At 49.5% G+C, this 11,920-nt stretch overlaps 1 protein-coding gene and 1 pseudogene across 1 annotated transcript; both read left to right on the top strand.

Annotated features, from left to right (window-relative positions):
• LOC124019887 overlaps window positions 1–9,366 on the top strand; it is a 28,769-nt pseudogene extending 19,403 nt beyond the window's left edge.
• Window positions 9,367–9,620: 254 nt separating this feature from the next.
• On the top strand, window positions 9,621–11,378 carry LOC124019888 (junctophilin-3-like). Its single transcript, XM_046335332.1, has 2 exons — window positions 9,621–10,010; window positions 10,940–11,378. Exons 1-2 carry the CDS (start codon window positions 9,621–9,623, stop codon window positions 11,018–11,020), a joined length of 471 nt encoding a protein of 156 aa, XP_046191288.1. The 3' UTR covers window positions 11,021–11,378.
• The last annotated feature ends 542 nt before the right edge of the window (window positions 11,379–11,920 follow it).

Below are 11,920 nucleotides of genomic sequence, written 5' to 3' on the forward strand. Positions count from 1 at the left end.
CCCACCACCATACTGCTTTCATATAGACACAGTGGTTCCCCACCATTCATCCCATCATATAGTCCTTTAAAGACCCCTTTCACCTTCAGTAAACCAGGAAGCAGAGCTGGAATGTTGACGTGAGATAATGTCTCACTCTCTTATAGTTGATTCAAATGGAATAAACAAGCCATGTATGTGATATCAGTTAGTCACTTCCTGCTACCCAACGTGACAATTTTCTCCCGATGAAATACGATGTCACAACGCATGCAGCTATAATGCTTTATAACTTGTTATAAGCACTAACAGCCTTTCATAGTTTCTCATAATAAGACTTATGTTACACCTCTTTCCATCCATGCACCTTTCTGGGGGGGGGTGACCTAATTGGTTATGCCTCTTTCCATCCATGCACCTTTCTGGGGGGTGACCTAATTGGTTATGCCTCTTTCCATCCATGCACCTTTCTGGGGGGGTGACCTAATTGGTTATGCCTCTTTCCATCCATGCACCTTTCTGGGGGTGGGGGGTGACCTAATTGGTTCTGCCTCTTTCCATCCATGCACCTTTCTGGGGGGGGTGACCTAATTGGTTCTGCCTCTTTCCATCCATGCACCTTTCTGGGGGGGGGTGACCTAATTGGTTCTGCCTCTTTCCATCCATGCACCTTTCTGGGGGAGGGGGTGACCTAATTGGTTTTGTGGTGCAATGCATGCCCTCAGATCGCCCTATAATTTGACCCCTGTGACTCTCTCTTATAGGTACGTTCCAGGGCCAGTGGTTGGGGGGGATGCGGCACGGCTATGGGGTCCGGCAGAGCGTGCCATACGGCATGGCGGCCGTCATCCTCTACCCGCTCCGCACGTCCATAAACTCCCTCCGCTCCGAGCACAGCCACGGCCCCTCCACCCCGCTGGAGGACGGCGCCGGGACCACCGTCTCGCCTGCCGACGGGGTGGTGGGAGGCGGGCTGGTCGGGAGTCCCGTGGGGAGGGGGGGCTTCGCTCTGACTGCGCCCAGCGAGGCGGACCGTCGGGGGAAGAGGAAAGGTGAGACTCTGCTGTTTGTGGGCAGCTGGTCGGGATCTATGAGCTAATACTTCCATTAGCCCTGCTTCTCTAGTCCAAATCTATTGGCACTTTGACATGGACTTACTGTTATTATGTCACACTTGTGTTTGTATGTCAGTTGTCCATTTCTGTAAAGTTGCATCGTATCGTATTTTGTAGGATAAATAACGTCGTGTCGTTTCATATCCCAGGCCGTTTCCGCCAGTCGATCCTGAGTGGTCTGAAGCTGCGTCGCTCCGAGTCCAAGAGTTCCCTGGCCAGTCAGCTGAGTAAACAGAGCTCGTTCTGCAGCGAGGCCGGCATGAGCACCGTCTCCTCTGCCGCCTCCGACATACACTCCAACGCTAGCCAGGACGGCGAGCAGGGCGCTCCTGTGGATGCCACGGTCACCGAGGCCTACGCCGGCGAGTGGCGCAGTGACCAGCGGGCGGGTTGGGGGCGTCAGCCGGCGCTCCGACGGTCTACGCTACGAGGGGAGTGGGTGGCCAACAAGCGCCATGGTTACGGCTGTACAACGTTCCCGACAGCACCAAAGAGGAAGGGAAGTACAAGCAGAACGCGCTGGTCAGCGGGAAGCGGAAGAACCTGATTCCTCTGAGAGCCAGTAAGATCAGGGAGAAGGTGGAGCGGGCTGTGGAAGCAGCTGAGAAGGCTGCAGACATCGCCAAGCAGAAGGCAGAGATCGCCCTGTCCAGGTGAGACACAGACCCATGGAGTTGATCTCTGTTGCTGTGGTAACAGTAGTCAGGGTTAGCGCTAGCTGCAGACATCGCCAAGCAGAAGGCAGAGATCGCCCTGTCCAGGTGAGACACAGACCCATGGTGTTGATCTCTGTTGCTGTGGTAACAGTAGTCGGGGTTAGAGCTAGGGGTAAGGTTAGGCTTAGGTTAGGGAGCCGGAGATCTCTGTTGCTGTGGTAACAGTAGTCGGGTTAGAGCTAGGGGTAAGGTTAGGCTTAGGTTAGGGAGCCGGAGATCTCTGTTGCTGTGGTAACAGTAGTTGGGGTTAGAGCTAAGGGAAAGGTTAGGCTTAGGTTAGGGAGCCGGAGAAGGTGGCCAACATCTATGTCTTTGACAAGTGCACTTAAAGATTCTCTGCTATCTTGCCATGTGCCAAATGGGCCGGTTTCCAGACTAAAAGGCCTAGTTGAGAATATCCATGAAAGGTTGTTTTTAAGTCCAGAAATAGGTTTAATCTGGGTCAGGTAAACTGTCCCTAGGGGTCCGATAGGCCTGTAGTCTAAGCAACTCTTCAAGCAGTATGGTTGTACCGTACTGAGGTAACAGGTCAGGTAAACTGTCCCTAGGGGTCCGATAGACCTGTAGTCTCAGCAACTCTTCAAGCGGTATGGTTGTACCGTACTGAGGTAACAGGTCAGACAAATTCTGAAGTTGTTCACCAAGCAAGCAAACCATTTCCTTAGAAAAACGAACCCATACAGATTGATTGTTTTGGATGACTGTATTATGTCAAGTAAAACAAATCAATAAAAAATGAAGACATCCTGTTGTGGTGAATTGATTACATTTGAGCCGATGCTACTGTCAGAAAGAGAACAGTAAGGGATTGTGGTGATACAGTGGATGGCTGAGCTGTCCTGTTAGGATCATGGTGATAGAGTGGATGGCTGTTCTGTCCTGTGGGATCATAGTGATAGAGTTGATGGCTGAGCTGTCCTGTTAGGATCATGGTGATAGAGTGGATGGCTGAGCTGTCCTGTTGGGATCATGGTGATACAGTGGATGGCTGAGCTGTCCTGTTGGGATCATGGTGATAGAGTGGATGGCTGAGCTGTCCTGTTAGGGTCATGGTGATAGAGTGGATGGCTGTTCTGTCCTGTTAGGATCATGGTGATAGAGTGGATGGCTGAGCTGTCCTGTTAGGATCATGGTGATAGAGTGGATGGCTGTTCTGTCCTGTTAGGACCATGGTGATAGAGTGGATGGCTGTTCTGTCCTGCTGGGATCATGGTGATAGAGTGGATGGCTGTTCTGTCCTGCTGGGATCATGGTGATAGAGTGGATGGCTGTTCTGTCCTGTTAGGATCATGGTGATAGAGTGGATGGCTGAGCTGTCCTGTTAGGACCATGGTGATAGAGTGGATGGCTGTTCTGTCCTATTGGGATCATGGTGATAGAGTGGATGGCTGAGCTGTCCTGTTAGGATCATGGTGATAGAGTGGATGGCTGTTCTGTCCTGTTGGGATCATGGTGATAGAGTGGATGGCTGAGCTGTCCTGTTAGGATCATGGTGATAGAGTGGATGACTGTTCTGTCCTGTTGGGATCATGGTGATAGAGTGGATGGCTGAGCTGTCCTGTTAGGATCATGGTGATAGAGTGGATGGCTGTTCTGTCCTGTTAGGACCATGGTGATAGAGTGGATGGCTGTTCTGTCCTGTTAGGACCATGGTGATAGAGTGGATGACTGTTCTGTCCTGCTGGGACCATGGTGATAGAGTGGATGACTGTTCTGTCCTGCTGGGATCATGGTGATAGAGTGGATGACTGTTCTGTCCTGCTGGGTCATGGTGATAGAGTGGATGGCTGAGCTGTCCTGTTAGGATCATGGTGATAGAGTGGATGACTGTTCTGTCCTGCTGGGATCTGTTTGTGGAAACATTCCACTCCTTGCCAATCGTTGTCAAACACATTTGACACAAGGAGAGGAATGTTATCAGAAAACGGGTTCTGGATGCCATTCTAGTATAAAATCCATCCCTAAAATGGATGAAAAGGGCTGAACAGAAAACCAGGCCATTTAGCTGAATGTTCCGGGGGAAATATTACACTCACCGGAGGAACAGTCTGAGAAAGAGAACCATCCTGATAAAGAAGAAACCCCAGGCCAGGTGATACAAGGTGTAAACAACAGTCCTGTTAATGGTGATACACACAACCCCAGGCCAGACAGATACAGGGTGTAAACAGCAGTCCTTAGGCAACACACAACCCCAGGCCAGACAGATACATGGTGTAAACAACAGTCCCTAAAGCAACACACAACACAAAACCCAGGCCAGACAGATACAGGGTGTAAACAACAGTCCTTATCTGTCTGGCCAGACAGATACAGGGTGTAAACAACAGTCCTTAAGGCAACACACAACCCCAGGCCAGACAGATACAGGGTGTAAACAACAGTCCCTAAAGCAACACACAACACAAAACCCAGGCCAGACAGATACAGTCCTTAAGGCAACACACAACACAAAACCCAGGCCAGACAGATACAGGGTGTAAACAACAGTCCTTATCTGTCTGGACAGATAGAGTGGTGTAAACAACAGTCCTTATCTGTCTGTCCTGTTAGGACATGGTGATAGAGTGGTGTAAACAACAGTCCTTAAAGCAACACACAACACAAAACCCACTGCCAGATAGATACATGGTGTAAACAACAGTCCTTAGGCAACACACAACACAAAACCCCAGGCCAGACAGATACAGGGTGTAAACAACAGTCCTTATCTGTCTGGCCAGGACCATGGTGATACAGTGGTGTAAACAACAGTCCTTAAGGCAACACACAGCACAAAACCCAGGCCAGACAGATACAGGGTGTAAACAACAGTCCTTAAAGCAACACACAACACAAAACCCAGGCCAGACAGATACAGTCCTTAAGGCAACACAAAACCCATGCCAGACAGATACAGGGTGTAAACAACAGTCCTTAAGGCAACACACAACACAAAACCCCAGGCCAGACAGATACAGGGTGTAAACCAGTGATAGAGTATCTGTCTGGCCAGACAGATACAGGGTGTAAACAACAGTCCTTAAGGCAACACACAGCACAAAACCCAGGCCAGACAGATACAGGGTGTAAACAACAGTCCTTAAAGCAACACACAGCACAAAACCCAGGCCAGATAGATACAGGGTGTAAACAACAGTCCTTAAGGCAACACACAACACAAAACCCCAGGCCAGATAGATACAGGGTGTAAACAACAGTCCTTAAGGCAACACACAACACAAAACCCCAGGCCAGACAGATACAGGGTGTAAACAACAGTCCTTAAGGCAACACAAAACCCAGGCCAGACAGATACAGGGTGTAAACAACAGTCCTTATCTGTCTGGCCAGACAGATACAGGGTGTAAACAACAGTCCTTAAGGCAACACACAGCACAAAACCCAGGCCAGACAGATACAAGGTGTAAACAACAGTCCTTAAGGCAACACACAGCACCAAGACAATCTACACACAGATTTAAATCTACAACCAGCATCTACATCAAGCATTTTAATATCTCTGTCTCTATCTCTCTTTCTCTCTCTCTCTCTCTCTCTCTCTTTCTATGTGTCTCTCTCTCTCTCTCTGTCTCTGTCTTTGTCTCTCTCTCTGTCAATCTCTGTCTCTGTCGCTCTCTCTCTTTCTCTGTCTCTTTCTCTCTGTGTCTCTCTCTCTCTGTCTCTCTCTGTCAATCTCTGTCTCTGTCTCTCTCTCTCTCTTTCTCTGTTTCTTTCTCTCTGTCTCTCTCTCTCTGTCTCTCTCTGTCTCTGTCTCTGTCTCTGTCTCTGTCTCTGTCTCTCTCTTTCTCTGTTTCTTTCTCTCTCTGTCTCTCTCTCTGTCTCTGTCTCTGCCTCTCTCTCTCCCTCTCTCTTTCTCTGTTTCTTTATCTCTCTGTCTCTCTGTCTCTCTCTGTCTCTCTCTGTCTCTCTCTGTCTCTCTCTGTCTCTCTCTCTGTCTCTCTCTGTCAATCTCTGTCTCTGTCTCTCTCTCTCTCTTTCTCTGTTTCTTTCTCTCTGTCTCTCTCTCTCTCTGTCTCTCTCTGTCTCTGTCTCTGTCTCTGTCTCTGTCTCTCTCTTTCTCTGTTTCTTTCTCTCTCTGTCTCTCTCTCTGTCTCTGTCGCTGCCTCTCTCTCTCTCTCTTTCTCTGTTTCTTTATCTCTCTGTCTCTCTGTCTCTCTCTGTCTCTCTCTGTCTCTCTCTGTCTCTCTCTGTCTCTGTCTCTCTCTTGCTCTGTTTCTTTCTCTCTCTGTCTCTCTCTCTGTCTCTGGTTCTGCCTCTCTCTCTCTCTCTCTCTCTTTCTCTGTTTCTTTCTCTCTCTGTCTCTCTGTCTCTCTCTGTCTCTCAGGATGAGCCACGCGAGGGGAAAGGCGGATGCAGCTGAAGGTGTGGCCCTGAAGGCTAGCGAGGAATGTCGGATGGCCAGGGTCGCTGCCAAGGAACTCTCGCCGTCATTCCATACCCATGGAAACGGTGAATCCAACGGTGAGTCAATCACAGAGAAATTGACTTAGCTACAGTAACTACTGTACACATGCCCAACCAGGCAGAGAAAAATCATTCAAATCAATTGGAGAATTTGAAGTAACTTTATTGAAACTTCCTTTACAGACAATCTGGGTTGGATTCAGTCAGTAGTGTACCCAAATTCTAAGTCTCATTATGTTGTCCTCTTACCTGAGTTAACACAGTACATGGTGTACTGTGCTGTGTAATATTACCTGTGTAATATTATTGACCTTTTATTTTCCTCTTACTTGAATTAACACAGTAATCTAGCTGTGTAATCCTGATGTACAGTTCCAGTTTTACAACACCTACACATTCTCGGATTTTTGTTTATTTAAAAAAACTATTTTCTACATTGTAGAATAATAGTCAATAATAGTGAAGACATCCACACTATGACATAACACATGTGGATACATGTAGTAACCAAAAAAGTGTTAAACAAATGAAAATATATTTTCGATTTTCGATTTCTTCAAAGTAGCCACCCTTTGCCTTGATGACAGTTTTGCAAACTCTTAGCATTCTCTCAACCAGCTTCACCTGGAATGCTTTTTCAACAGTCTTGAAGGAGTTCCCACATATGCTGAGCACTTGTTGGCTGCTTTTCTCTCACTCTGTGGTCCAGATCATCCCAAGCCATCTCAATTGGATTGAGGTTGGGTGATTGTGTAGGCCATCGGATGCAGCACTCCATCCCTCTCCTTCTTGGTCAAATAGCCCTTACACAGCCTGGAGGTGCGTGGAGTTCATTGTCATGTTGAAAAACAAATGAAAGTCCCACTAAGTGCAAACCAGATTGGATGGCGTTTTGCTGCAGAATGCTGTGGTAGCCATGCTGTTTGAGTGTGCCTTGAATTCTAAATAAATCACTGACAATGTCACCAGCAAAGCACCCCCACATCAACAAACCTCCTCCTCCATGCTTCACGGTGGGAACCACACATGCGGAGATCATCCGTTCACCTACTCTGCATTTCACAAAGACAAGGCGGTCGGAACCCAAAATCTCCAGTTTGGACTCATCAGACCAAAGGACAGATTTCCACCGGTCTAATGTCCATTGCTCATGTTTCTTTGGCCCAAGCAAGTCTCTTCTTATTGGTGTCCTTTAGTCGTGGTTTCTTAGCAGCAATTTGACCATGAAGACCTGATTCTCACAGTCTCCTCTGAACAGTTGATGTTGAGATGTGTCTGTTACTTGAACTCTGTGAAGCAGTTATTTGGGTTGCAATCTGAGGCTGGTAACACTAATGAATTTATCCTCTGCAGCAGAGGTAACTCTGGGTCTTCCTGTCCTGTGGTGGTCCTCATGAGAGCCAGTTAACTCTAATGAACTCATCCTCTGCAGCAGAGGTAACTCTGTGTCTTCCTTTCCTGTGGTGGTCCTCAGGAGAGCCAGTTTCATCACAGCGCTTGATGGTTTTTGCGACTGCACTTTCATGCCTTAAAGCAATGGTGGACTGTCATTTCTCTTTGCTTATTTGAGCTGTTCTTGCCATAATATGGACTTGGTCTTTTATCAAATAGGGCTATCTTCTGTATATCACCCTATACCATGTCACAATGCAACTGATTGGCTCAAACGCATTTAAAGGAAAGAAATTCCACAAACAAACTTTTAACAAGGCAAACCGTTTAATTGAAATGAATTCCAGGTGACTACCTCATGAAGCTGGTTGAGAGAATGCCAAGAGTGTGCAAAGATGTCGTCAAGGCAAAAGGGTGGCTACTTTGAAGAATCTGAAATATAAAATACATTTTGAATTGTTTAACCCTTTTTGGTTACTACATGATTCCATAGGTGTTATTTCATAGTTCTGATGTCTTCACTATTATTCTACAATGTAGAAAATAGTACGAATATAGAAAAACCCTTGAATGAGTCGGTGTGTCCAAACTTTTGACTGTTCTGTATGTCTGGTGGATCTCTGCCAAATCCCCTCTTTCATTGTGTTTCGTCTCTTCCCGCCTGTCTGCCTTTCTGCCTGCCTGTCTGTCTGCCTGTCTGCGTGCCTGTCTGTGTGCCTGTCTGTCTGCCTGTCTGCGTGCCTGTCTGTCTGCCTGTCTGTGTGCCTGCCTTTCTGCCTGTCTGCGTGCCTGTCTGTCTGCCTGTCTGTCTGCCTGTCTGCGTGCCTGTCTGTCTGCCTGTCTGTCTGCCTGTCTGTCTGCCTGTCTGTCTGCCTGTCTGTCTGCCTGTCTGCGTGCCTGTCTGTCTGCCTGTCTGTCTGCCTGTCTGCGTGCCTGTCTGTCTGCCTGTCTGTCTGCCTGTCTGCGTGCCTGTCTGTCTGCCTGTCTGTCTGCCTGTCTGCGTGCCTGTCTGTCTGCCTGTCTGCGTGCCTGCCTTTCTGCCTGCCTGTCTGTCTGCCTGTCTGCGTGCCTGTCTGTCTGCCTGTCTGCGTGCCTGTCTGTCTGCCTGTCTGTCTGCCTGTCTGTCAGGTCTGGAGTGCCAGCGGCCCAATAAGCACCAGGACAACAAAGACCGCGAGATCATTTCCACGGGAACTGACAGTCCTGAGCTGTGCACCCCGGACACCACGCCTCCCTTGATAACGCCTGACCTCAGCCCAGTCCTGAGCGTCCCCCCCTCGCCCCCCTGCAGCCCGCCGACCTCTAAACAAGGCCACTCTCACCGTCCCAGAAACGCCTGCTTCATGCGGCAGAGCGCTGTGGACGACCAGGGAGGAGGAGCAGAGATACAGGTGCTAGTGGAGGGGCGGGGCATGGATCTCCAGAGGGGAGGGGCTAACAACTGGACAGAGGACATGTATCCGGACCGGGGGTCACAGCAGCCAATCCACCACCCCGTCTCTACTGGAGGAGCAGGAGGGACAAGTCAACGGCCACCAGCAGGTCCCGTCCAACCACAAACCGAGGGACAAGGCCTCGACCAACCACAAGTCCCGGAGCACACTTCCTCTTCCTATAGGTCGTGGGAGCACTCCTCCTCGTACAACCAGAAGCCCTCAAAGCACACCTCATCCAATCACAAGTCGAGGGGAGTACATTCAGTCCAATCACAAAACATGGGATCATTCCTCCTCCTCCACCAATCACAGGGCCTGTGAGAATGCCTCTTCCAATTACAAGCAGCAGGTGCACATTTCATCCAATCACAAAGCCTTGGAGCATAACCTGTCCAATCACAAGACTTCTGAGCATGCTTCTTCCAATCACAAGTCGTGCCAAGATTATACCTGCTCCAATCACATCCCAGGGGACAATGTCTCCTCAGCCAATCACAACGACCCCCCAGAACATGTGTACCCCAACCACCACTCCAAGCAGCAGCACATCTCATCCAATCACAAGCTTAGCAAGCATGCCTTGCCCGACCCGGGCTCGACAGCCCCGCAGAGGGCTGGACTGCCGAAGGCGCCCTGCAGTGGAGCCCTGCCCACTCACGCCTCATGGACAGAGAGGAAGAGGAGGACAGGCTGGGAGACTACACAGTAGACATGAGGTTCCAGCCCCTGGACTCCACTACCCAGAGGTCCCCTGGCCATTGCCCCAAAAGCAGGATGCGCCCGCGGGCCTGCGGCCGGTCAAGGAGGGCTCCATGGACTCTGTACAGATGCTGGACACTCTGAATGTGGGGGCGGAGCAGGAGGAGTGGCCCCTGCACAGGGACCTCACTCTCTCCCCACCTCTCAAGTCTCAGCCAATCACCTTGGAGCAGGATGGGGAGCATCACACCCTCAAATCAAACTCAGTGAGTGATTTATTGGTATCAGATAGATCTGTAACCTGGACCTCAGGTTTTAAATACTAATACTATACTCTTAACTGTAGAATGAAGTCTGAGAATTAACACTTTCTCTCTCTTCTCTCTCCTCTCTCCTCCCGTCTCTCTCTCCCCTCTCCACTCATCTGCTTTCTCTCTCTCACTCTCTCCTCTTGTCTATCTCTCTCCTCTCTCCTCTCTTCTCCGTTCTCTCTCTCTCTCTCTCTCTCTCTCTCTCCTCCTGTCTCTCTCTACTCTCCTCTCTCCTCCTGTCTCTCTCTCCTCTCCTCTCTCCTCCTGTCTCTCTCTCCTCTCCTCTCTCCTCCTGTCTCTCTCTCCTCTCCCCTCTCCTCCTGTCTCTCTCTCCTCTCTCCTCCTGTCTCTCTTCCCTCTCCTCTCTCCTCCTGTCTCTCTCTCCTCTCCTCTCTCCTCCTGTCCCTCCTCTCTCTCTCCTCTCTCCTCCTCTCCCCTCTCCTCCTGTCTCTCTCTCCTCTCTCCTCCTGTCTCTCTTCCCTATCCTCTCTCCTCCTGTCTCTCTCTCCTCTCCTCTCTCCTCCTCTCCCCTCTCCTCCTGTCTCTCTCTCCTCTCTCCTCCTGTCTCTCTTCCCTCTCCTCTCTCCTCTCTCCCCTCTCCTCTCTTCTCCCTTTCTCTCTCTCCTCTCTCCTCCTGTTTCTCTCTCTCCTCCTGTCTCTCTCTCTCCTCCTGTCTTTCTCACCTCCTTTCTCTTTCCTCCTGTCTCTCTCTCTTCTCTCTCCTCCTTTCACTCTCTCTCCTCTCTCTACACCTGTCTCTTCTCTCTCCTGTCTCTTCTCTCTCCTCCTGTCTCTCTCTCTCTCCTCCTGTCTCTCTCTCTCCTCCTGTCTCTTCTCTCTCCTCCCGTCTCTCTCTCCCTCCTCTCTCCTCCTATCTCTCCCAGGGCTCCAGCTCTGTCCTGGTTGTCATGGTTATTTTACTCAACATTGGAGTAGCCCTCCTCTTCATCCATTTCTTTATTTAACCTTCCTTCTATGATCTATTAAGTCGTGTTATGATGATGATGATAATGATGATGACTTATATTACATAAGTTATTATTGATCCAGACGTGACTCTGCCACGTGGAGCAGCGTGGGAGGAGCGTGGGAGGAGCATGGGAGGAGCGGAGGAGCAGTGTGGGAGCAGTGTGGGAGCAGCGTGGGAGCAGCGTGGGAGCAGCGTGGGAGCAGCGTGGGAGTCGACAGCATGGTGTTTCTATTGTCGTTAACCTCCTGCCTTCCCCAGCCCTTTGATGTTTAGCTCATCTCATGTCACAGACTCAGTTAAGGTATATAATTCAACGGATTTATCCATCTGCCTTGAGTTTATAAAACACTTTTAAAAAAAAAAATGTAATTTAATTTTTTTAATGAATTGCCCTTTTTTGTTGTGCTTGCAACCACGTGGAAAGGTATTTTGACTGTGGAAAGGAGTGGAACAGCAGCTTTGAGATGGTGATGATGCGATGTGGTGGCGTAGTCGGCCACAAACGGGTTCTGTTAGTAGGGCACCTGCTGTATGGAGGACAGGATACACAGGGCGCAGACTATGTCCACTGGGCCCATCCATCCAAGACTAGTGTACAGCACCCTCTGTCCTACACTGTATCCCACTTAACAATATGACATGCTAGCCCATGGTGATCCCACTTCTTCTTCTTCACCCACCTTAGCCCCTAACCCTATACCCGATGGCCTCATCCACCAACCGCTGGGGTGCCTCTCAAATGGCACCCTATTCCCTATATAGTGTACTACTTTTGACCAGAGCTCTATGGGGGCTACGGTTAAACACAGTGCATGATGGGTATAAGGTGGCATTAGGGATGCAGTCCAAACTATGCTGCAAGAGTAGATCCATGTTAAAGGGCTCCGCCATGTTT

This window comes from Oncorhynchus gorbuscha, unplaced genomic scaffold, assembly GCF_021184085.1.
Source record: "Oncorhynchus gorbuscha isolate QuinsamMale2020 ecotype Even-year unplaced genomic scaffold, OgorEven_v1.0 Un_scaffold_714, whole genome shotgun sequence".
In the NCBI taxonomy this organism is placed as follows: domain Eukaryota; kingdom Metazoa; phylum Chordata; class Actinopteri; order Salmoniformes; family Salmonidae; genus Oncorhynchus; species Oncorhynchus gorbuscha.

What these genes read in the sequence shown, in the direction of transcription:
- LOC124019888 (XM_046335332.1), top strand. Translation starts at nt 9,621, where the DNA reads ATGCCTTGCCCGACCCGGGCTCGACAGCCCCGCAGAGGGCTGGACTGC. An exon ending in ACACCCTCAAATCAAACTCA is followed by an intron (nt 10,011 to 10,939) that starts GTGAGTGATTTA and finishes TATCTCTCCCAG; the next exon opens with GGCTCCAGCTCTGTCCTGGT.